At 46.6% G+C, this 26468-nt stretch overlaps 1 protein-coding gene across 4 annotated transcripts in view; it reads left to right on the top strand.

Annotated features, from left to right (window-relative positions):
• Positions 1–12084: 12084 nt before the first annotated feature.
• BCL2L1 (BCL2 like 1) overlaps positions 12085–26468 on the top strand; it is a 48013-nt gene continuing 33629 nt past the window's right edge. Inside the window, exons 1-2 of one of the 4 annotated variants that reach the window (XM_080683169.1) lie at positions 12085–12308; positions 13664–14357. In XM_080683169.1, the coding sequence (XP_080539295.1) occupies positions 13794–14357 (564 nt within the window). In that variant the 5' untranslated portion in view covers positions 12085–12308; positions 13664–13793. Of the gene's footprint in view, positions 12309–12463; positions 13411–13663; positions 14358–26468 lie in introns of those variants that run through there. The other 3 variants (XM_080683171.1, XM_080683168.1, XM_080683170.1) reach the window with 3 other exon arrangements.

The following is a 26468-nucleotide window of genomic DNA, read 5'->3' on the forward strand; positions in this document are numbered from 1 at the left end:
TCGGGTCGGAAAGTGAGGGTGACTTTCTTGAAGAGGTGCACCCAGCAATCATTGTTTACTGCGCTGGGGCGCGAGATGCCGGGACTTGGAAACAAGGAAACGCAGAGATGGCTGACTGGCAGCCATTGCTGTTTGCCACCCCCTAGCCTAGTGACTCCCTGAGACCCTGCCCCACACAATCTACAAACCCACCCAAGCTCCACGCAGCGACTTTTGCATATAGATGGCCTGCCCTATCGCAGCTTAACCAAACAAACTGCAGCTCTGGTCAGACAGCTCCAAAACCTCCAAACCCCAAGCAAAGAGGAAAAAACTGTAGTTCTCGCTGGGTGGCCTCAGACAGTAGCTGACCAGCACCCCATTGGAGATCCAGAAGCTACTGTATCTAGTGGTCAGTGTGAGACGACACCAGATTTCAACTACTCACATCCATAAGTGACACATTCAAGAGGCAGACTCAGTGAGCACCAAAGCCCCACTGAAGCAAGTCCTGCCCCCTAAGCGTGTCTCCAGCGCAGCAGTTCTTCCATTATAGACACAGCGGGTCCTCACAGCCAATTGGCCTGGAGGTCAATTCCTCCCAGTGACACCAACAACAATCAAGACTTAAGTACAACAAGGCTGTACACACAGTCCACAAAGGGGTGCACCAAGAGTGTCCACCTCAGGTAACTGGGAGGCCGACCCACTGGCCCATATAGGACACCTAGCACACAAAGCCACCCTACCAACTCAGGGAAGCAACGAAAATGCGGAGATAAAGAAACAGATCACAAACAAAAGAAATGGAGGAAAACAAACGACTGGATATAGAGTTCAAAACCATGGTTATAAGGTTTTTCAAGAATTTCCTAGAAAAGGCAGATAAATTTAGCGAGACCCTCGAGGATATGAAAAAGGACCAATTAGAAATTAAACATACACTGACTGAAATAAAAAATATTATACAGAGACCTAACAGCAGACTAGAGGACCGCAAGAATCAAGTCAAAGATTTGAAATACAAAGAAGCAAAAAACACTCAACCGGGAAAGCAAAAAGAAAAAAGAATCCAAAAATTTGAAGATAGTGTAAGAAGCCTCTGGGACAACCTCAAGCGTACCAACATCGGAATTATGGGGGTGCCAGAAGAAGAGAGAGAGCAAGATACTGAAAACTTATTTGAAGAAATAATGACTGAAAACTTCCCCTACCTGGTGAAAGAAATAGACTTACAAGTCCAGGAAGTGCACAGAACCCCAAACAAAAGGAATCCAAAGAGGACCACACCAAGACACATCATAATTAAAATGCCCAGAGCAAAAGACAAAGAGAGAATATTAAAAGCAGCAAGAGAAAAACAGTTAATTACTTACAAGGGAGCACCCATACAACTGTCAGCTGATTTCTCAACAGAAACTATGCAGGCCAGACAGGAGTGGCAAGAAATATTCAAAGTGATGAATAGCAAGAACCTACAACCAAGATTACTCTACCCAGCAAAGCTATCATTCAGAATTGAAGGGCAGATAAAGAGCTTCACAGATAAGGAAAAGCTAAAGGAGTTCATCACCACCAAACTAGTATTATATGAAATGCTGAAAGGTATTCTTTAAAAAGAGGAAGAAGAAGAAAAAGGTAAAGATAAAAATTATGAACAACAAATACATGTCTATCAACAAGTGAATCTAAAAATCAAGTGAATAAAAAATCTGATGAACAGAATAAACTGGTGTATATAATAGAATCAGGGGCATAGAAAGGGAGTGGACTGACAATTCTCAGGGGAAAGGGGTGTGGGGGGTATGGGGAGAGACTGGACAAAAATCGTACACCTATGGATGAGGACACTGGGAGGGATGTAAGGGCAGAGGGTGGGGTGGGAACCGGGTGGAGGGGAGCTATGGGGGGGAAAAAGAGAAACAATTGTAATAATCTGAACAATAAAGATTTATTAAATTAAAAAATATATTATTATTACAAAGCATTTTTTAAAAATTAAAAGACAAAACATGTATGCCCTGTGACCTAGGATTTCTAGGTTTAGTTCCAAGAGATATACTTACCCACTTTCACACAGAGGCACAGTCACTCCAGCAATTGAGGGCCTACCCTGGGTCAGTCCCTCTGCTAAGTGTGGGGATGCAGCACTGAAAAGACAGAAAAATCAATCACTGACCTGAGGGAACTCAGGTGAAGAAGACAAATCCTAAATAAGGTAAATAAATAAATGATGTAGTCTTGGGAGGTGATAAATGCAAAGTCATTTGCTCCCAGGCCCTGAAGGGTGGATGACAATAAGAGAAGGAAGGAGGGACTGATCAGACAAAGGGAGGGCAGGGTCTGCTTGGGCTGTTAACTGCCACTTTTAGCAAATATCACCGGACCTCTAGAACCACGGAGAAGCCAGGCCTGGGATGAGGGTGGAGGCAGAGATAGCTTGCTTTACATTGATGAGGGGTCATCAGACCTGTGTTGTCTCCAGGGCCTACTAGGCAGAAGGTGCTCAGTGACTCAGTCAGTGAGTGAATGAGGCAATGCCAGGAGGCCAGGATGTGAGCAAGAACTTCCCAAGTCCTTCCAAATTAACAAGAGGTAAGCCTGGAGCAAGGGATTCCTCTTTTGTCATTGCTTCTGCATCGATTACATACTAGGCTGAGTCTCAAGTTCCCATTCTTCGTGAATGGGGAGACTTCGAGGTCTGAAATCACCAAAGCAGAATTTTAGAGCTGAAGGAAGCATAGACACATCTGGTCCACCCTATTCAGCCATGACTGTGTTGACATTATCTCTGTAAAAGAGTTTTGTAATTTTCAAAGGGCAGGGCAGGGACATTTGGGCAAAAACCTGAAGAAGATGAATAAGTGAGTCATGCAGATAACGGAAGGGGGAGTGTTCCAGGCACAGGACACAGCAAGTGCAAAGGCAGGAGCATAGCAGGCATGTTTTAGAAGTAGTTAGGAAATCAGGGTGGCTGGTTCAAATGGACAAGGAGGAGACTATCAGGAAATTTGACCAGAGACATTCTGGAGCAGGATGCAGACCATCTAGGCCAGTGGTCGGGAAACTGCAGCTCGCGAGCCGCGTTTTGCCGCTCTGTTGACTAATGAGTTTGCCGACCACTGGGATAGGGGCTTAATCACAAGGAACAACAACAGCCTGTAATTGTTGGAATCGAGAGTCTAGGTCAGTGGTCGGCAAACTCATTAGTCAACAGAGTGGGAAATATATATATATATATATTATAGGCCATTATAAGGACTTTAATTTTTACTCTGAATGACCTGGGAGTCCTGGGAGGGTTTCGAGCATTGATTTACACTCTGCTTTTAATGAAATAACTCTAGTTGCTGTAGTGAAAACAGAAGGAAGGGGAACAAGATTGGAAATAGGGAAATCAATTAGTAGCTTGTTGCATAGTAGTTGTGAGAAATTGGAAACCACCTAAATGTCCATATACAGGGGGTTATTTCAATAACCTGACTATAGAATGGAATACTTAGCTAAGCATCTGTTCAAAAAGAGTTCCATAGATCTGGACTAACAAGGAGTTTTCTTTGAGATACATTTTTGAGTTAAAAAACAAATTACTGCCCTAGCTGATTTGGCTCAGAGCATCAGCTTGCAGACTGAAGGGTCCCAGGTTTGATTCCAGTCAAGGGCACATGCCCAGGTTGCGGGCTCGATCCTCAGTATGGGGTATGCAGGAGGCAGCCAATCAATGATTCTCTCTCATCACTGATGTTTCTATCTCTCTCTCTCTCCCTTTCTCTCTGAAATCAATAAAAAAATTAAAATAAAAAAACAAATTAATCATTGATATAAATCAGCAATTTTCAACCTTCTTCATCTCATGGCACGCAGACACTAATTACTAAAATTCTGTGGCACACCAAAAATATATTTTTGACAAAAAAATAGGTATAATTTTGATTTATTCACACACTGGCTGACTATTGTTGTGTTGCTGTTGTCATTTTTTTATTTGACAATCTTAGGGAAAAGAGGTCAGGGCCCCTGAATAAATAGTTAAGTATTGTCTTAAAAATTCTTGTGACACACCAGTTGAAAATTGCTGATATAAATGCAGTGTGAAACCATTATGTTTTTAAAAATACGCAAAACAATGCCCCACTTTTCCCATGGGTCCATATAAGTAATAACATCTGGCATTTATTATATGCCAGGCACTGTTTGAAGTACTTTACACATATTAATTCATTCCATATTCACAATAACCCTAGGGTAGAAAATGTTATCATTCCCATTTCATAGTTGGAGGAAATTGAAGCCCAGAAAGGGTAGACAACATCTCCATAGTCACACACTGTATGTGACACAGCCAGGATCTGAACCCAAGAAAACCAGCTGTAGAGACCAAACCCCGGTTTTGCTCAGTGGATAGAGCATCAGCCTGTGTACTGAAGGGTCCCGTGTTCAATTCCGATCAAGGTCACATGCCCGGGTTGCAGGCTTGATCCCCAGTAGAGGGTGTGCAGGAGGCAGCAGATCAATTATTCTCTCTTCATCACTGGTGTTTCTATCTCTCCCTCTCCCTTCCTCTCTGAAATAAATTAAAAAATATATATATATATATATTTTTAAATATATTTTATTGATATTCCACAGAGAGGAAGGGAGAGGGACAGAGAGCCAGAAACATCGATGAGAGAGAAGCATCGATCAGCTGCCTCCTGCACACCCCCCACTGGGGATGTGCCCGCAACCAAGGCACATGCCCCCGACCGGAATCGAACCCGGGACCCCTCAGTCCGCAGGCCGACGCTCCATCCACTGAGCCAAACCGGTTTCGGCTAAAAATATATTTTTTAAAAAATAGCAGAGCTCTGGCCAGTATGGCTAAATGGTTTTGATTTGCAGTCAAGGGCTCATACCTGAATTGCAAGTTTGATCCTCAGCCCTGGTTGGGGCTTGTGCAGGAGGCAACCAATCAACGTGTCTCTCTCACATCAATGTTTCCCTCTCTTTCTCTCTCTATCTCTCTCTCTCCAACCCCCCACCCTTTCAAAAAAAAGCAGATCATGTCCTACCCCAGTTTAAAAACTTCCCATGGAACATAATAGAAAGTTCAGAAATTGATCCAAATAAACTTGGTAATGTATTATAAGGGAGACATTTCAAATGATTGGGAAAATATGGTAATATTAGTATAACAGGGTAGTTATTTGCAAAAACATTTTGGATGCTGGCCTCACACCATACACCAAAGTGAATTTATGGTGGAACAAGGATTTAAATGTAAAATATAAAAACTAGAAGAAAACAGAATTATTTTTATTTTTTTAAATTTAATAAATCTTTATTGTTCAGATTATTACAATTGTTCCTCTTTTTTCCCCCCATAGCTCCCCTCCACCCTGTTCCCACCCCACCCTCTGCCCTTACATCCCTCCCAGTGCCCTCATCCATAGGTGTACTATTTTTTAAAAATATATTTTTTATTGATTTTTTACAGAGAGGAAGGGAGAGGGATAGAGACTTAGAAACATCGATGGGAGAGAAACATCGATCAGCTGCCTCCTGCACACCGCCTACTGGGGATGTGCCCGCAACCAAGGTACATGCCCTTGACTGGAATCAAACCCGGGACCCTTCAGTCCGCAGGCCGACGCTCTATCCACTGAGCCAAACCAGTTAGGGCCATAGGTGTACGATTTTTGTCTAGTCTCTCCCCATACTCCCCACCCCTTTCCCCCGAGAATTGTCAGTCCACTCCCTTTCTATGCCCCTGATTCTATTATATACACCAGTTTATTCTGTTCATCAGATTTTTTATTCACTTGATTTTTAGATTCACTTGTTGATAGACATGTATTTGCTGTTCATAATTTTTATCTTTACCTTTTTCTTCTTCTTCTCTTCTTAAAGAATACCTTTCAGCATTTCATATAATACTAGTTTGGAAGTGATGAAATCCTTTAGCTTTTTCTTATCTGTGAAGCTCTTTATCTGCCCTTCAATTCTGAATGATAGCTTTGCTGGGTAGAGTAATCTTGGTTGTAGGTTCTTGCTATTCATCACTTTGAATATTTCTTGCCACTCCTGTCTGGCCTGCATAGTTTCTGTTGAGAAATCAGCTGACATTCGTATGGGTGCTCCTTGTAGGTAATTAACTGTTTTTCTCTTGCTGCTTTTAATATTCTCTCTTTGTCTTTTGCTCTGGGCATTTTAATTATGATGTGTCTTGGTGTGGTCCTCTTTGGATTCCTTTTGTTTGGGGTTCTGTGCACTTCCTGGACTTGTAAGTCTATTTCTTTCACCAGGTAGGGGAAGTTTTCAGTCATTATTTCTTCAAATAGGTTTTCAGTATCTTGCTCTCTCTCTTCTTCTGGCACCCCCATAATTCCGATGTTAGTATGTTTGAGGTTGTCCCAGAGGCTCCTTACACTATCTTCAAATTTTTGGATTCTTTTTGCTTTTTGCTTTTCCTGCTGAGTGTTTTTTGCTTCTTTGTATTTCAAATCTTTGACTTGATTCTTGAAGTCCTCTAGTCTGCTGTTGGGTCTCTGTATAATATTTTTTATTTCAGTCAGTGTATGTTTAATTTCTAGTTGGTCCTTTTTCATATCCTCGAGGGTCTCGCTAAATTTATTGGCCTTTTCTAGGAAATTCTTGAAAAATTTTATAACCATGGTTTTGAACTCTATATCCAGTCATTTGTTTTCCTTCATTTCTTTCATTTGTGATCTGTTTCTTTGTCTCTGCATTTTCGCTGCTTCCCTGCATTGGTAGAGTAGCTTTGTGTGGTAGGTATCCTCTAGGGCACAGTGGCTCAGCCTTCTCAGTTACCTGAGGTGGACACTCTTTTTTTTTTTTTTTTTTAATATATTTTATTGATATTTTACAGAAAGGAAGGGAGAGGGATAGAGAGCTAGAAACATCGATGAGAGAGAAACATCGATCAGCTGCCTCCTGCACACCCCCCACAGGGGATGTGCCCGCAACCAAGGTACATGCCCTTGACCGGAATCGAACCCGGGACCCTTCAGTCCGCAGGCCGACGCTCTATCCACTGAGCCAAACCGGTTTCGGCTGAGGTGGACACTCTTGATGCATCCCTTTGTGGACTGTGTGCTCAGCCTTGTTGTAGTTAAGTCTTGATTGTTGTTGGTATCACTGGGAGGAATTGACCTCCAGGCCAATTGGCTGTGAGGATCAGCTGTGCCTATGATGGGAGAAGTTCGGTGCTGGAGACACTCTTATGAGACAAGACTTGCAAAATTGCCAAAGCCTCTGTGCTCAGCTTGGATGTGGCGGAGTTTCAGGGCAGAGCAGACAGCCTTGGTTTCCCGTCAGCCCTGCCCTATGAGGCCCCTGTGTCTCAGTGTCCCTCGGTAATCGCTGCAAGCACCTCTGAGAGAAAGCCGCCCTCGAGTTTTGCCCACTGCCAGACAGTCCAGTTTCTCCCCAAATGAGTCTGGGTTCCCAGAAACTTGCCTGGGACTGGAATTCAGTGCAGTCGGGAGCTTCCTTCTCCCTCCCACTTTAGAAAGCCAGCCGTGCACTCAGCCGCCCATGCACACAACCGCCCATCCTCTCCGCGTGCGAGTCTCCGTATCTCAGCCTTTTGCAGCTCCTCTGAGTCTCAATGTGCTTTCCTCTTCTTCTAGTTATAGAATTTCCACTCAGCCAGCTTTCCTGTGGTTCTGGATGGTGTCTATTTTGTCTTTTAGTTTTAGTTTTGATATTGTTGTGTGAGGCAGCAGTTTATGTGTTTACCTATGCTGCCATCTTGGTTTCTCCTCCAGAAAAAAACTTTAAAGGACCCCAACCAGGAATTGAACCAGCAACCTTTTGGTGTACAGGACAATGCTCCAACCAACTGAGCCACCTGAGTGGAGCTGACGGAGTTAGGCAGGGCTGAGCAGCTGGGCTTCAGAAATTCCCAAGCACATTGCATTGCATCCACTCAAGGTCCTGACTTTTCTCCTTCCAGAATTATTTTTATAATATCAAACTAGTGAAGGTCTTTCTAAGAATGATATAGAGCCTGAAAGCCACAAAGGAAAAGACCAATAAATTAAAATACACATAAAATAAAAAATTTCTCCTTGGTAATCTATATATATTAAACCCTAATATGCAGCCCTGACCGGTTTGGCTCAGTGGATAGAGCATCAGCCTGCGGACTGGAGGGTCCCAGGTTCGATTGCATTCAAGGCCATGTACCTTGATTGCGGGCACATCCCCAGTGGGGGGTGGGCAGGAGGCAGCTGATCGACGTTTCTAACTCTCTGGCCCTCTCCCTTCCTCTCAGTAAAAAAATCAATAAAATATATTTTTAAAAAAACCCCTAAATATGCAAATAGACCGAATGGTGGAACAACCGAACAACCGGTCACTATGACCTGTGCTGACCACCAGGGGGCACACGCATAACATGGTGGCATCGGCAGCAGGTGGCAGAGTGTGGAACATGGTTGAATGGTGAAGCAGGTGAGTGGGGGCGCCAGACCAAGGTGGGGCACCAGCTGTCATTGGGATGAGCCTCTGGTAGTTACTGAAAATTCTTTGCTCCCGGGGGCTGTGGTCCTGCTGGACACTCACACCTGCTGCCGGTACCAGCCCCGCTTGCACACACTTCCGGTGCTGTCGGGGGGGCGAGCGTGGCTGTTGGCCCTATCGCCCCTCAGGACTTCTCCACCTCCCCCTGCTCCTGAGGGGCAATCAGGGCAGCAGCCACCGCTTGCCCCCGCTGATGGCACCCGGCCCCACTCGCATCTGCAGGTGGCACCGGAGCCGCCTCTCGCACCCGCTGCCGGTGCCCAGCGCCAGTCCCAACTGCTCGGCACTGTCAGCAGGGGTGAGTGGCAGCTGCCAGCCCCGATCGCCCCTGAGGGCTTCTCCACCCCCCCCTGCTCTTGGGGGGTTATTGGGGCAGCAGGCACCACTCGCCCCTGCTGCTGGCACCAGCCCCAATTGCTCCAGGCTGTCAGCAGGTGTGAGCAGGGCAGGCACCGTCAGTGCGTGGGAGTGGCCATGGCAGGAGCAGGGCTGCCAGCAGATAGGGGATCGGGGCCTGGCCCATGGTAGGAGGAGCCAGGCGGGGGCGTGGAGGATGGGCCAAGACACACCCCTGTGCCCACTGCAGCCTCGCAACTGACAGTTTCTTTCAAGGTGCACAAATTCATGCACTGGGCCCCTAGTAAATAATAAATTAGAAAAATATTTAAAACTTATATGTAGAAAGGATAAAAATTTCTATAAATCACTGAGAAAAAAAGTTCAACAGAAAGACCAACTGAAGAAAGGGCAAATGGAATAAACAAAGAATTCACCAGAACAAGACCCCCTAAAAAAAGACTCATAAATATGAGTCAATTTCACTCTTACTAAAAAGAAATAAAAAATAAAAGCGCATCTTGGTTTTTATCTTTTTAAATATATTTTTATTGATTTCAGAGAGGAAGGAAGAGGGAGAGAGAGATAGAAACATCAATGATGAGAGAGAATCATTGATCCACTGCCTCCTGCACACCCCCTACTGGGGATCAAGCCTGCAACCTGGGCATGTGCCCTTGACCAGAATTGAACCAGGGACCTTTCAGTCCGCAGGCCGACACTCTATCCACTAAACCAAACCGGCTAGGGCAGTTTTTAATCTATCTTATTGGCAAGGATAAAAAGGTTTCATAACACATTGTGTAGTTCAGGATGTGAGGAAATCGGCACATTCATTGATGGTAGGACAAACTGGTACCACTGCTGTGGAGATCACCTTGCCAATATCGATTAAAACAAAGCAAAAACAAATCCATATACTCATTTGCTGATAATTCCATTTCCAGGAATTTACCTAACAGATAAACTCTCATGTATGCAAAATAACAAATGGACAAATTATAACATTATTTGGGAAGAAAGAGATTGGAAACTACCTAAGTGTTCCCAAATAGGGGATTGAGCAAGTAAATTATGACGTCTTTATAAAGTTGTTAACTTTAAAAAATTGAGGTAGATCCAAAATGTAGAGCTCAGTGAAAAAATCAAGATGTGCAAGTATTTGTGTAAAACATTTATACATATAAACTAGAGGCCTGGTGCACGAAATTTGTGTACCGGGGAGGGGGTCCCCTCAGCCCAGCCTGCACCCTCTCCAATACTGGACCCCTCAGGGGATTGGGCCTAAACCGGCAGTCGGACATCCCTCTCACAATCCTGGACCGCTGGCTCCTAATTGCTCACCTGCATGCCGGCCTGATCACCCCTAACTGCCTCCCCCCCCCCCCCCCGCCAGCCTGGTTGCTCCTAACTGCCCCTCCCCCACCGGCCTGGTCACCCCTAACTACCCCCCCTGCCAACCTGGTTGCCCCCAACTGCCCCCCCTGCTGGCCTAGTTGCCCTTCACTGCCCCCCCTGCTGGCCTGGTTGCCCCCAACTGCCCCCCTGCCAGCCTGGTCACCCCACGCAGCCTGCTTGTTCAGTCGTTTGGTCATCCCTCACTAACCCCCCTGCTGGCCTGGTTGTGGGCAGCCATCTTGTGAGGGCGTGAGGGTCAATTTGCATATTACCTCTTCATTATATAGGATTTGCTTGTGAATACAGTGACCATCTCTGAAAGATTACAGAGATAAGAGTGAACCTCTATAAGGGGAACTGGAGATTGGAAAGTAGGGTGAGAAGAGGACTTGCTTTTTAATCTATGCTTTTTGGTATATTTTTAACATTACATTTTCCTGTATACCTAATTTTTAATCAATTAAATTTACACTAGAGGACATCCCTAGTCACCCTACATAAACAGTTGTTGAATAAATGCTTCTCTCCCTCACTGGGCAGTGCTTATATATATTTTTTTAAATATATTTTATTGATTTTTTACAGAGAGGAAGAGAGGAAGGGAGAGGGATAGAGAGTTAGAAACATCGATGAGAGAGAAACATCGATCAGCTGCCTCTTGCATGCCCCCTACTGGGGATGTGCCCGCAACCAAGGTACATGCCCTTGACCGGAATCGAACCTGGGACCCTTGAGTCCGCAGGCCGACGCTCTATCCACTGAGCCAAACCGGTTTTGGCAGTGCTTATATTCTTGAACACCCAGTCTAAGGTAGCAACTCTCCCTTCACCCCCTTCATTACAATACCCTGATTTACTTTCTTCTTAGCCCTAATCATTATTTGAAATTACCCGTTTGTATATTTTCTTAGTTGTTTACTGTCTCTCTCTATCTAAAGGGTTTAAAAGGTCAGGGATGTGTCTTGTCTTGTTCCCAATTTTGTCTTTAGCAACCCAAACAATACTACATTTGATGAATGAATTCATGCAGCATATACTCTGGACCATACACTGTTCTACAGACTTGACAAATAATAACTCTTATTTGTTATTTTTATTTATTAATTAGAGAGAGAGAGAGAACACATCAATTTATTGTTCCACTAACTTATGCATTCATTGATTGATCCTTGAATGTGCTCTGACCTTTCAGCCAACTCCCAAACTTGGTGCATCAGGACGATGATCTAACCAACTAAACTACCGATGTGTGTGTGGGGGGGAGAGACAGGGCAAATATCAATTATTATTTTTAAAAAATATATTTTATTGATTTTTTACAGAGAGGAAGGGAGAGGGATAGAGAGTTAGAAACATCCATGAGCAACATCAATCAGCTGCCTCCTGCACGCCCCCTACTGGGGATGTGCCTGCAACCAAGGTACATGCCCTTGACCGGAATCGAACCCGGGACACCTCAGTCCACAGGCAGACACTCTGTCCACTGAGCCAAACCGATTAGGGCCAAATATCAATTATTTTAATCCTCACAGTAACTCAGTGATGGAGGTTGATTTTCACCCATTTTACAGTTAAGAAAATTGAGGCACAGGGTTGTTGAGTAACTTGACTAACTGGAGTTGGAATCCTAAACACAATGTTCTTAGCCACACGAAATGCTTTTTCGATATATAAGCGGACAGATAGATGAAAATGACTGACTAAATGAATGAACGAATGGAAATATGAATGCAAACGTTGAGTTTTTTTTCCGTCCTTGGTTCCCGAGATCTACGGCAAGGGGGCGCTCTCTCCCAGGTCTTGACGCCAGTCCTCAAGGCGTGCACTCCCTTTGCGTCTCGGGCTCGCGCGCGCTGCCGCGGCACCGGAAGTGACTGAGCTTGCAAGTTCTCCCGGTCTCTTCAGGGGAAACTGAGGCCGGCTCGTTCGGAAGAGACAGAGGGAGCCATCAGCCAGGTAGGCCCGCCCGGGTCAGCGGCGCGGAACTCGGCCGCCAGGAGCCCTCGCATCTGGAAACGACCTGGCCGACGAAGGGGGAATGTGGCCCCCCACGGCTCGCGGGGCTCACAGGTGAGAGCACCGCCTCCCCTGTGTGTGGCAGGCGCTGCGCCCAATGGGAGCCCTCGCCGTCCCGCTTCCGTGCCGACTGGGCTCTCTGATTGGTTATAGGGGCGGGCCGCCGGGGACGAGACCCCTTCTCCCAGAAAGGTCTAGGGGGCGCCCCTGAGGGAGAGCGGTTGCCTAGCAACTGGGCGGTGGCCCCGCGGGTACCCGGCCCCGGGCGCTGGAGGAGCCGCGAGGCCGCAGCCCACCCACCTTGGCTCCGGAGAGGTGCAGCCCCCAGCCCCCAACCCCTCCCGGGGGCGCCAGGAAGCCGCCGGGAGCCTGGCTCCGGGAAAACGTGGTCTCAGCTGTAGGGTCCTCGAGCAGGCCTCGACCCTTCTCCCTGACCGGAGAGGCCCGGCGCCTCACCCTCACCCTCACCCGGTCTTTGTGCGGGGCGCCGGCGGCCATTGTGTCCGTGCGGGAAATGGAGGACCCGGCAATCCCCTACCGCCACCGCCGCGTCCAGGGCCTTTGGGGAATTCAGAGAATACCAGCGGCGTTTCTGGGGGGTCCCCGGCCTTCAGCCTCCCGGAAAGGCCCCGGGATGGCATTTCCGAAGTCAGACCTCAGATGCGAGGCAGTTTTCCCTTTCCTCTGTCCCTCATCGAAACCTTGAGCCCCACTGAGAAGTCCTTTCAGGGTTTCGGAAGCCTCACCCGGGGTCGGTATTTAAATAGAAACAACAACAACAAAAAACCCTAAAGCCTACACCAGCCACCTTTGGGAGAATTCTCCTGGCTCCCAGTAGGAGGCAGAGAGCGAAGGAGCGTGCTAGAGCGAGGGGGCTGGACTGCCGGTGGCAGGAGGCCGCCCTCATTCTGGGCGATGGAGGAGGAAGCAAGCGAGGTGGCCGGTTCCTGAGCTTCGTAATTCCTGTGTCGCCCTCTGGACACCCGACCGGCAGGGTCGCATGATCCCTCCAGCCGCAGCCGGTATTTTTTGCTAGCCGCCGGTGAGGCCGGTTGAGTTACCGGCATCCCGGCAGCCACCTCCGCTCCGGACCTATGGTACAAAAGATCGTCCGGGGACTGCACCTGCCTGCCTTTTGCCTGAGACGTATTTGAATGTAGGTGGAGCGGGGGTGGGGATGGGGGGCCGACAGCTTCGGGGAAAAGGAGGTGGCCGGGTGGGGAGGAAAAAAGGCCGGTGTGATGGTTCAGAGACTACTGGTGCTTTCAATTTGACTTGATTGAAGTCTTTGAGAAGCTAGTCTCAGACCTTCATAAGAACCACAAAGAAACCAGTTCTGGTATCTGGAGGTGGAATGCGATGTTGTAGGTTAAATGGCTTGCATATTAATTTTTTTTTTTCCCCTGAAGCTCTTTCTCTCCCTTCAGAACCTTATCTTGGCTTTGGATCTCAGAAGGCAACCACTAACTAGAGACCAGACTCAGTGAGTGAGCAGGTGTTTTGGACAATGGACTGGTCGAGCCCATCCCTATTATAAAAATGTCTCAGAGCAACCGGGAACTGGTGGTTGACTTTCTCTCCTACAAGCTTTCCCAGAAAGGATACAGCTGGAGTCAGTTTAGTGATGTGGAAGAGAACAGAACTGAGGCCCCAGAAGGGACTGAATCAGAGGTGGAGACCCCCAGTGCCATCAATGGCAACCCATCCTGGCACCTGGTGGACAGCCCTGCGGTGAATGGAGCCACTGGCCACAGCAGTAGCTTGGATGCCCGGGAGGTGATTCCCATGGCAGCGGTGAAGCAAGCGCTGAGGGAGGCGGGCGATGAGTTTGAACTGAGGTACCGGCGGGCGTTCAGTGACCTGACATCCCAGCTCCACATCACCCCAGGGACAGCATATCAGAGCTTTGAGCAAGTAGTGAATGAACTCTTCCGGGATGGGGTGAACTGGGGTCGCATTGTGGCCTTTTTCTCGTTCGGTGGGGCACTGTGCGTGGAAAGTGTGGACAAGGAGATGCAGGTATTGGTGAGTCGGATTGCAACTTGGATGGCCACTTACCTGAATGACCACCTAGAGCCTTGGATCCAGGAGAACGGAGGCTGGGTAAGGACCACGCCCCTTGTGTGTCCCTTTTCCTTGGCCTCTGCTCAGAGAGATCTCATCAGCCTTTCCCCATATCTCTTCCTGTTGTGCTGGATGGTTACTGGACATGTTGTTAAGGAGACATGAACTGGCCTCTGCACTGCAAAAGGTTATCAGTTCTAAAAAACAAATGACCTAGTTCTTGAAGGACCAGGCATTTTTCATCCTGGTCACCCTCATGACCACTCTTTCATACCTGTGTCCCAGTTTCTCGGTGGAGGAAATCATAGCCTATTCATTTGAGAGTGGGAAGTTAGTCCAGTGTTCCCCTCACCCTGACATAATGGCTCACCACCCAAAGAGGTGATGAGTATAAGGTCTAGAGAAGATAGTATCAGTGACCCATAAGCCCCTCCATTCTTACCTCCCTCAGGGATGTCAGTCTATTCTGGGCTTCCCTCCCCCACATCAAATTCTTGTTCTTTTAAAGTTTGCATACCTGATATTCTCTCAGAAAAAGGCAAGGCCAGGCAGAGTTCCCACTGGCTTGGATGGCTGAGGATTGCCTGATTTTAGGGCAGTGGCCAGTTGTGTTTGTGCTGCACCCCTGTGTTCATTTGCTCTATAGTGTGCAACTTTCTACATGGTTGGCCTGTTTCCTGAGCTCTTGCTGTGTCACACATTAAGCCTGAACTTTGTACTTCACTACCTAGGGTCGGTTGGGGAGCTCCAGCTGTTCTGCCTATTGCTTTCCGGCCAGGGCCCTGGGGCCTCTTCACCGAGCACTGTTTCCTGGCAAAGCAAGAACTGAGTCTGTGGGGCTTATGGGACATCAAGATTCAGTGACTGACTTCAGAATCAAACTGACATGGGTGTGAGTCCCAGCACTGTCACTTAACTAGCTATGTGACAAAGGACAGACCAGTTTACCTTGAGCTTCAGTTTCTTCCACTAAAAAATGTGGCAAGCCCTCCTTGCTTTGCAGGGTATTGTAATCTTGGAGCTAATATGAGCACAGTGACTGACACCAACATGTTTGCTGTAGTAGTTGGGACCAGGAGTCATGCCTCATTGCTTTCCCAGGAGAGAGAATTCTTTTGCTTGTCACCAAGTCAGGATGAGACAGTGGTGAGAGATTCTGTATTAGTGGTCATTGTAGGCAATTTTTGCTATTCTACAGTGACCTCAGTCATATTTTCTTGCTATCTCCCTGCCTATGGGAGGTGAGGGCTTATGAGAGGTATTCTGTCCCTTCAGAATACCCCTAAAATTGAGCAGGCTGTGCAAAATAAGTCATCTATTGAAGAAACTAAGATGGAAGGGGCCATGCACCATGGACTCAGGAATGTCAAGAATGCAATTATCCATAGGCTGGGCCTAGGGCGTGGCAGGCACTTCAGTTTACAAATGAGCAGAGACCTCTGAGTTTGCTCTGGAACCCCACCCCCTGTCTTATTTCCCATTTCTTTGCAACTTCATCAACTCTTCCCACTGCCAATAGTTGTACAAGGCAAAGAGATAAGTCAATGAGGTCAGATGATTGGGGTGGGATTGGGGGAGGTAAAGAAGAGGGCTCTCTTGAGCTAAGGCTGACCAGACTTGAAAGCCATTCTGTAAATGAACTCCCTGGGGGGATAAATGATTAAATAGTTCCTGTTGGTTTTTTCAATGACCTCTCATTCCCTCCTGCTTTGATTCTCTTTGGGGGCAAATATTTGTTCAGCTGATTACAGGAGGGACAGGATTCCAAAGCTTCATTCAGACACACCTTCTGAGGCATCTCTTAGGTAGACTTGGGCCATTTGCCTACTTTGCATGACTGTTGTCTTTGGCCAGTGGTCCTAATAACAGGTGGGTTGTTGCCAGCTATTAACAAAAGGCAATCTGGGAGAGTTGCCTGGTCTACCAGCCAGCCTCTGCAGAGGGCTACCTGGGCCAGAGATGCCAGTCATCAGTGTTGCATGTGAAAAGATGTTTTAGACACAGCAGCACTGGGCAAGTTCATTAGACAGTCACTGGATTGAAATTCCTTTTTCTCTCACTGCTCAAGAATTATCAGAGCCCGTTGGACAACATACCATATACTTCTTCCTCTTGGTGAACAGAGGGGATGTGTGCAGACGAGCCAGTTATGTCAGAACTATTTCTGGGCATGCATTTTCCCTGAGGCCAGAAGGTATTGACTCAGGATCTTTTTTTTCTTTTTTTTTTAATATATATTTTTATTGATTTCAGAGAGCAAGAGAGAGGGAAAGAGAGATAGAAACATCAATGATGAGAAAGAATCATTGATCAGCTGCTTCCTGGGGATTGAGCCCACAATTCAGGCATGTGCCCTTGACCGGAATCGAACCCAGGACCCTTCAGTTCACAGGTTGATGCTCTATCCACTGAGCCAAAGTGGCTAGGGTGACTCAGGATCTTCTGGGTAGAAGGTACCTGCCCACTTTCCTCTCAGGTACCATTTGGTTTGAGCTGCACAGACTGGCTGCTACAGTGGCATCTCATAACCTTCCAGGAGGATGTGGCTGGGGGGATCCATGAGTATAGGAGTTATGGGTTGTTTCATCCTTGGGTACTCTCTAAATTTAACATCCCTACAGGAAAAGGAAAGGAAATGAGCCTTTATGGAGTATATCTTACGTTCAAGGCATTGTCTTAGGTCTTTTACTTGTGCAGCTATAATTTATTGAGCATCTACTATGAAACATACACTGTCTTAGATGCTGGCCATAAGCCAGACATGGTACCTTTCCTCATGGAAATGACATCCTATTTTATATATTCCACACAATAACCTTTAAGGTAGGTAGGTTTATTCCCAGTTTACCTGTGAAGCTAAGTGACTGGCCCCAGGTGTCCCACAGCCAGTTAAGTGACTGAATGAGAAGTTACACATAGGTTGGCCTGATTCCAAAGTCTAAAACTCTTTCCATCCATATCAGGTTCTCCAAGGAATAATAAAGTGACTAGCACAGAAAGCCAGATGCTGTTGGGCTGAGTAAAACATGCCTGTGGAGGTGCTCACTCTGGTCTGTGATCTTGGCATTGTTTAGGTAGCTGCGGGAAGAACAGTGCCTTTATTGGCAGTAGCTGGTTCCCAAAGGCAAGTATGTAGACTCAGATTCTTGCACTGGTAAACTCAAGTGGGTATCAGGAGTTTGCCCAGTCAGAGTGGGCTTCTTGTTAATTTTTTCATTGTTAAGACCCTCTAAGGCCCTACAATAGATAAGAATTGTGCATGTGGGAAGAAGGGCCTGCTCCGGGTATGTCTACTTAATTGTGGGAGATGCTCCAAGGACTGGAATTCCAGACTCATAGCCATACCACTGCTTGCTTGCTTAGGGTCACCTAGCAAGATGCTGAACCTGTTTGTCTCTTGTTCATCCATCTCTCCCTGTAAAATGGAATAATGATAGCCACCTACCATAGCTTGACTCTAGTAAAGGATCTAGAACAAAGGCCCTTCCTGGGCCTTAATTGTATGGTGGGAGCACCCCTTTTGAATAGACTACCTGCCTCAGAAGACTGAACTTTGCCCCCAGAGTTTCTGAGGAAACAAAGTCAGCCCCTGAGATGTTCACCCAAGATGCTATATGTAATGTGACCTTCCCTAGAAGGACAGAGTGTTTCTGGGGCTTTCCAGTGGGAATGTGGACAGTTATGGTGTGAGGACCCTGGTGGGCTAAGACATTTTGGAATTGCTGTCCCTGGGAAACCCCACAGCTAGATGGAAACACCATTGTTGAGAGCAGTGAAGTGTGTGGGGGAGAATACATAATTTTGTCTTTTCCAGTCTGCATGGCTCTGTGGTCTTCTACTTTCTGTATGTTTCTTCTTGCCTAGTCTGGCTTCTTCTGTATAGATAGATGTCTGCTCAGACACCTCAGCGACCTTTGCAGATCTCAGCAGCTGTTGCAGCTCTGTGGTTTTGGGGAAACCCCATTAGAAACCCCAAACGTGGAAATTTTTAGTAATCTCATTCAGGTCCCAAAGTGAGATAGAAGTGCTTCAGGGGCTCCCCCTCAAAGCACCCAGTTCTTCTGGATGTACATTTGAGGTTGCTATTAAAACTCTGTCACCATCACAGGGTTCTCTAGACTTCCTAGCACAAATTTCCCCACTAGCCCTATGGAGCCCTTCAACTTCTGGTGTAAAAATACCCAGGTATTTTTTCAGGGAGCCCCAACGGAACCCAGAGGGTTTTCTTGACTTTTGTGTGGGCCGTCACCCCGTCACCTGATTTGTTTGGGCTACAGGAAGAAGCAGTTGTTAGCTGTCTCTTCCCAAACAGGTATCTGTCCTGAGGCCAGTGGGCTTGAGTGTCCTCTTCTATGCCCAGCAGCCTTGGCTTTTCCAGCACCTCAGCCTTTCTTTATGGGCTTTCTTTCAGTAACTGTTTTTTTCTGGGTTTAGCATGGTTAGTTTAGGAGTAATTCCCGGTGAGCTGCTCTTCTACGGCAACATAATCTCCTACTACATTAATTAGCAGGGTCTTGTGCCTAGCCCCAACCTCCAACCTAATTCCATGGGGTCTTCCCTAAGGACTCCATCTCTTTTCTTTGAAGAAGTCACGCTGCTCCTGGATCTGCTTCTTTTCTGTTCCTCCAGCCGCAGTCTGCCTTCCCCATTCTCAGTTGGCAGACTCAAGTCACACAATCCCACTGGGTCTTTTTGTTTAGCCTGGGGAAGAGAAGACCCAGGAGAATATGATCACCAGTTTCAAATATCTGAAGGAAGAGGGGCTAAGCCTTTTTTTTAAATCAGTATAGTACCCAGCAGAACTTGCATTAATGAGAGGAAAATAACAGTGGTAGAATTTAGTGTAAAGAAGACATTTCTAAAACTTACCATATCTAAACCTAATAAGGTTTAGAAGCTTCTTGAGTGTCCTAGTCAATACTTGTTTTTCCATACTTATTTCCTCAGCACTGAACAGAGGTCTTAGGCTGAAAGAGATGCCCACTAAATTTCTGAAGAAACAGATATGTATTAAACCAGAATAATAGTAATGGAAACTGCCCTTTACCTGGTCATTTATTCATTGATTCAAACAGTATTTATCAAACTCCTACTGTATGCCAGGCTGTCCTAGGTACCAGAGGTACAGCATTAAATAAAACAAATTTTCTGTCCTTGTGGAGCTCACATTCAAGTGGGGAGAGACAGACAATAAACATGTAATTACATATATATATATCATATATTAGGTGTTAGTATATATATATCATATATTAGGTGTTAGTAAGTGCTAGGAAGAAAATAAAACAGGTTGAGGCATAGGGCATACCTAGCAAGGGAGGTGGGGCTGCAATTTTAAGAGTGGTCAGGGAAGGCATCCCAAAAGTTAGTATTTGAGCCAAGACCTGAAGAAGATGAAGTAGTGGACGATGTGGGTACCTGCATAAAGAGTGTTCTAAGGAGAGAAAATGGGCTCAGGAGTGTGTATGCTTGGCATGTTCAAGGTTAAGCAAGAAGGTCAATGCAGCTAGAGAAGAAACAGGGACGGGTGGTAAGAGGTGACAGTGGAGAGTGGTTGAGATTGAGGGGGGAGAGGTAGTCAGAGGTCAGATCACATGGGACATTACAGGCTTTGATGAGGACTTAGCTTTGGTTAAATGAGAGAGGCCAGGAGGTTTGGAGCAGCGGTGAAATGATCTGAATTCTTCAAGGGTGGCCGCTGGGAGCCCAGTGAAGAGGCTGGTGCAACTGTCAGGTGAAAAAATAGTGGCTTGGATCAGAAGGGAGAGGTGGAAGTGGTGAAAAGGGACTGAAAAATAAGACCAGGCTTACACATAGCATATTGATGGGTCCACATTTTTCAACCACTTAGAGATCACAGAATGAGGACTAAATGAGTTAGATGTTCTTTAGGGATCATTCTCTTCAATTGTGGTATCCTGAATCGTCGTCCTCCATTGCTACAATATTTCTGTCTGAATAACTGTCACATGTCTGGATGCAGGTCTGGCTCACCCACACCTAACTGTGTGACCTTGGGCTAGCTCCTTGAATTTCCTGAGCCTTGGGACAAATAATACCTGCCTCAAAAGGTCATGGCAAAGACCTAATGAGGTGTGCCTAAGATGCATAGATCCTGGCACATGTTGGTGTTGTAGTTATTCTTTGCCACAGAACTCATGTCAGAGACCTATTCACAGAATCTTCAGTATCCAGCCTCCCTTTTTTTGGATGCAATAGTGACCCTCAGGGCAGACATGCCTTACAGTGTTCCTGTCAGAACAGGAGCACCATAGGGTTCCTGTGCCATGTAGTACAAGCCCTGGTCTAGAGTCAGGATCCCAATTGTACTCTCAATCTGCTCCAACTCACTATCTCACCTTGGCCAAGTCACTTCAGCCCCAAGTGTAGGAGCTTTGTCTCATTTTTATCCTCATCTGTAAGATGGAGGGTTGAAGTAGATAGTCTAGGAATCCTGGTTCTCACTGGCTTTAGGCCTGTGGCAGATTCCTCCGGTATTATATTTCACGTTAGTTATGTTTTAGGATGGCTCTTTTCTGTTAGAAGCTGCAGTGCTTTAACTGCAAAAGTTAACTAATCTCAGTATCAATCTAGGGAAATTTATCACTGACCCCACCCTAATAATACTCCAGATTTATGTAGCACTTTACTGCTTAGCACTTTCATATCCACCTTGTCTTTTTTTTTTTTTTTTTTTTTAATATATTTTATTGATACTTTCCAGAGAGGAAGGGAGAGGGATAGAGAGCTAGAAACATCGATGAGAGAGAAACATCGATCAGCTGCCTCCTGCACACCTCCCACTGGGGATGTGCCCGCAACCAAGGTACATGCCCTTGACCGGAATCGAACCCGGGACCCTTCAGTCCGCAGGCCGACGCTCTAACCACTGAGCCAAACCGGTTTTGGCTCCACCTTGTCTTTTTGATGTTCATGGCCACCCAGGGTGGTGAGCCAGAGGGAAATTTGACTGAGAAAGATGAAGCAGCTTGCCGGAAGTTACATCAGGAGGAAGATGCAGGGTTGGGCCTTTCAAATCAGGACTTGACCACTTGCTTGCTATGTGACCTTGAGCAAATCTTTTAACTTGTAAATGGCTATAGTAGTGCCTTTTTCTGAAGATGCAGTGAGTTAGTTCAAGTCTTAAGGCTCTCAGAGTAGTGACTATTAGGATCAGCCAGCAGCAAACAGCAGCTGCATCCTAGGGCTTCCTCAATCACATCATTTGGCTTCCCATTGATTTTTGCAAATAATTTTTTTTGTGTGTGGAAAGAAACTACCTTTGGAACCGTTGCTACTTGGTTTCATCCCTGATGAGACTCTCAGGGCAAGCTGGAGCCTTACAGCTAGCTCTAAGCTACACGGCTTTTTGGGCAGACTCCAGAGCTCCCCTCGGAACTAGAGGTTTTTCTCTTGCTCTTCAGGAAATGCCATTGCCATGACTTCCATGGACTGCTTCCTGTCTCAACCCAGCAGCCAGATTCCTGCTGGCGAGAGTATGGAAACTGGAAAGTAATGTCCCTAAAGGCTCCCCCCACTCCACAAACTACTTTTTTTGGATGTGTCCCTCCCTTTCCTCTTGTCAGTTACTTTCTTTGCTTCCTCTCCTTCACCCTTCACCCAGCTTCTCTCTCCAGCCTCTGATCATTCTTTAAAGATTTAGAAAATGCAATTCTACTTAGTACTATCAGACCTTTCTCCCAGCCCCACACTGGGGGATTGGTCAGAACTCCTGGGTTCTCTCCGTGGCTCCTTCACTCAGTAGCAGTTCCAATCTTGGACTTCCCCTAGAGGGACATTTAGCCTGTCACTTGCAGTGGCTCATGTCATCCATTAACCCTGAGTTCCCCCAGGTGCCCCCCTCCTCCCTGCCCCTTGCACAGGATGGAGACTCCTAAGAGAGATCTTAGAGGTTTGTCACATATAAATCTTGCCTCTTGGAGATTGATGACAGAGGGTAGAGTGAAGTGGAGCCTGCCCCCCACCCCTGCCCCACTCCACCCCCCTCCCCAGCACCTTTCAGGAAGCTAGGTTGAAAACCTTGTTGGACAGTCATCTGAGGCTGGGGGATATAGCTTGGGAGGGGATTGGAACACACTCAACTATGCCTCAGATCCTTTGTTCTGCTCTTGAAAGGGAAACATTGCCCTCCCTCCTCCCTGGCCACACACGTGCCTTTGTTCCCCTGAGTCAGGCGGCTGGGAACACAGTGTCCCTTCCAAGGAGCCTGACTTGCCTCGCCAGAGGCTGGCCTCCTGGTCAGTGGGACAGGGATTTTTTGCTCAGGAGCCTCCAGCCTCAGGTGCTTTCCATAGAAGCTTTTCTCTCAGAGGTTAAGAACTTGCCTCAAAGTATTCCATGGGATGCTTATGTCCCAGTCTCACCCTCTTATTCTGTTTGGTGATTAATATTATTGTTAACATCACTATTAATAGCACCTAACATTTATCAAGTGCTTACTCTATGCCAAGCATTGTTCAAGTGCTTTACATGTATTAATTTATTCCATTCGCAAGACAACACCCTGAAGTTGGTACTATTATTATCCCCATTTACAAATGAGAAAACTGAGGTACAGACAGGTTAAGCAGCTTATGCAAGGTAGCACAGTTAGTAAGTGGCAAAGCCTGGGAGGATAGCTTCCAAACTCCCACTTTTAAACACTGTACTGTGCCCCCTACCCGAACTATACCAGTGTCAAGATGATCATTGACATTTATCCGGTGCTCATGGTGTGGCAGGCCTTTACCAACAACATCTCTGTGATATTATCTCAAAATCTTATCATTATAGGACACAGATTTGGAAGGACTCAGTTAGCAGGAGGCAGAGTCTGTCTTTGAAACCAATTCTGTCTTACTCCAAAGCCTATGTTATCTCTGATTCTTAAAAAACCAACAAGGTAGGTGGTGTTATCTTCATTTTATGGTTGTGAAAACTGAGGCTTAGTGAACAGTGACATGCTCAGGGCCTCATAGGCTAGTACCAGGAGGACCTGGGATTCAAACTCCAGGTGTTTGACTTCATACTTTACCGCCTTATTGTCTGTGATAATTGCGTTTTATATGCATGATAATACCTTATAATTTACCAGACTTCTTTGTATACACCATTTTACAGTGAGGTAGGTTAGGTAGTCAGTCCCAGTTCAGGGAGGAAACTAAGGCACGGGTTTGTTCCACAGTAAATGGCAGAGCCAGATTTAGAATCCGAGTTCTCGTTTGTAAGGCAGGTAGGTATTATCGATGTTGCCTACTTCCCCCTAAGGCTAGTTAATTGCTCAGAAATGTCTTCAGAGTTTTGCATTTGTTAAATCAGCCAATACTGATGAATGCTTTATATGTGCTGAATGCTAGGGACACTGGATACTGCAGTGAGCAGCATGCCTCAATGGTATGTTTTTATGCCCCACACCTTGGGCCTGGCTGGTGTCCTTCTGTCATCAGGCTGTATACATTACCAATTTTAGTTCCCGGACATGCCAGGCAAGGTTTCGTCTAGTTAGTGTGTATTGATCACCTTCAACATACCCATAGATAAAATTCAACTCCGATTTGAAATTTAGCTTGATTTCTTGCTGGTGGCGTAACACCAGGCAAATCAGCTTCAAATTTTCATTCATAAATCTTAGTAATATCAACCTACCAGAGTAAGTGAGGCTTAAGCCAGAAAGTGAAACACAAAAGTGTTTTTTAGTAATAATAACAGAGTCTATGTTGACTGCTGGCTCTGTGGCAGGTGCTATGTTTATGCCCTTGACATAATCGTCTTGTTTGGTCCTCACAACTGTTCTAATGTGAAGATGGAGAATCCAGAGCTTCAAGAAGCTCTATAATGTGTCCACAGTAACACACCTTGTACATCTTGTACTGAGATATATCTGGTGCTAAAGCCACTGCGTCAAAGCTTTTTTGCAGGCCCAGACTGGCTTATTTCATTTTGAGTATTTGGCACAGGGCCTGGGGTTGGGCAAGGACTCAGCCAGGTCTCAATGAACATGAAGGGTTGTTGTTATTAGATGCAGGTTAGGCTATAAAAAATGTCTCTGTCTCTAGGGAAGCAAACTCATTTGAAGCAGTAGGAGTAGACCCAAAACACTCGATGAATGGTTTCAGGCAAACTGTGCCAAATCTGTGGTGTGGACTCCAAAGCAGAAGAGGACAGACCCACTGGCTGCGTCCTACAGGTGCCCTGGATCCCTGCCAAACCAACCTGTTTCCACCATAAGCTGCTCAGCTGATGACTTGGCCTAGAGGCCTCCACCCTCAGTCTGCATAATCAGTGTGCACCCTCTCCCTCGCCAACTGCATCACCAACCCAGACCCTCTTCTGTGCCAGTTGTGGAATGTCAGAAAGGGGAAAGGTCACTAGGGACTTGAATAATAGTTTTCTCAGCAGTGTGGTTTTGTGTAATTCACACTGTGTCCTCAGTTTCCTCATCTATAAAATGAAGATAATGGCAGTAATCTCTTTCTCATAGGCTGCTGTGTTTCTTCTGCCTAGATTACTCCTCCCCTAGCTCTAATTAAGGTTGTGTTCTTATCATTTAGGTCTCAACTCAAATATCACCTCTTCAGAAGCTACCCATGTTTACATGTCTACTGTCTATCTCCTCCAGTAAAACCTAAACTCCCAGAGTGAAGGGGCTTTGTCTCATTTTTACCCTCATCCCCAGCAACTAGCAGAGTGCTTGACATATAGGAGACACTCAACACATATTTGTTGAATGAGTGAGTGAGTGACTCTGTAGCCCACCTAGCACAGTGCCTGACATATAGTATAGTAAGCTCAGCAATGTAAGGCATCATTATTATCTGTTAAGAAGATGGGCTATGAAGACTTTCAGTAGGTGAAAAGAATGTGGCAAGGGTGGGCTCAATAGGTAAGAACCACCCAGACAGATCTGGAATGTGGATTGTGTATGAAGCATTTGGGAGACAGTGAGGAGACAGACTGGCTGAAAAGGGTGTAGATTGTCAGTACACCTGGTCATGAAAAAGGGAGCAATGACTGATGGAGGCCTCTGGGAAGAAGAGGGATGGGGATGGTTGATGGTAGAGGTGGATCCAATGGGGAGAGGCCCATCACCAGAGGGATGCAACTAGGTCTCCAGTAACCCCTGGGAAAGAGAATCCCTTGCCAGCCGGGGCTCAGCAGACAGAGGCACCTTCGACCTGCAGATCAGGTAGGCTGCCCTGGTTGTTATTTTGGGGCTCTGGGCCAGGTGCAGATTCAAAAGCTTGATTGAAGCCTTTTGGCAATTCTGATCTCAGCCGGGTAAACATCACCTGTCTCTTGCCACCTGTGGCAACAATGCCAGGAAGGTACCCTAGGCGGCCCAAAGTGGGCCAGCTTTCTTGTTGTCGTAATAGAGCAAGAAATAGCCCCCAAGAGAGGCCACTCCTTCCCATGGCTCCCTTCTGAAGCGTTCAGGTGGCAATAAGATGCCTCCTGCCCAACAGCAACCTCCCCCCTTCTGGGGTTTTGGCCTGTGGAAGTCTGGGGCGGGGCATTGGGAGCCGTTGACAGCTGGGCCCAGCTGGGGGGAGGGGTCCACTTGGGAGCAGGTGCAGATTTCGGGGAGGGTGGGGCCTGAAGGGAAGTAGGGATCTTGGTAGGCTGAAAAATTTCCCTCCCCAACCCCCAGCCACAGCTGGCTTCTTCAGGAACCTGATGACCTAGTTACAATGCTTAGAAATTGTTAGCTTAGCTTGCAGTTCAGGGTTGTGCCAGTCTCTCCTTTCTGAGGCTACTTGAGTCCAAAAGGTGCCCTGACATTCCCCCAAAGGGGTTCCATGTGAAGGACATGCACCATATCACATGTATAGGCTTCTTGCCCAAGAGAGTAAAGAACCAATCAGGCTTCTTCTCTAGTATGCTCCCCCACCCCATCCCAGGGAGGAAGGACTATTCTGCAACAGCCTCCCTTCTGTCTCTCCCTCAGAGCTTGGTAGATGGCAACTAGAGGTCACTAACTTCTTCCCTGGAGGTTCAGCAGAATGGGAGACACTCCTATTGCCCTAGGGATAGCTTTAGCATACCTAACAATTTCCACCTTACCTTCTCATCTCAGTGGATTGAGGAAGAATCTGTTGGGGGATCTGGAGGCACCAGCCCTCCAGGCAGCAGCTGCTCCTGGTATTCCTGATG

The sequence above is a fragment of the Plecotus auritus genome (assembly GCF_963455305.1).
Source record: "Plecotus auritus genome assembly, chromosome: 8".
NCBI classification, from domain to species: domain Eukaryota; kingdom Metazoa; phylum Chordata; class Mammalia; order Chiroptera; family Vespertilionidae; genus Plecotus; species Plecotus auritus.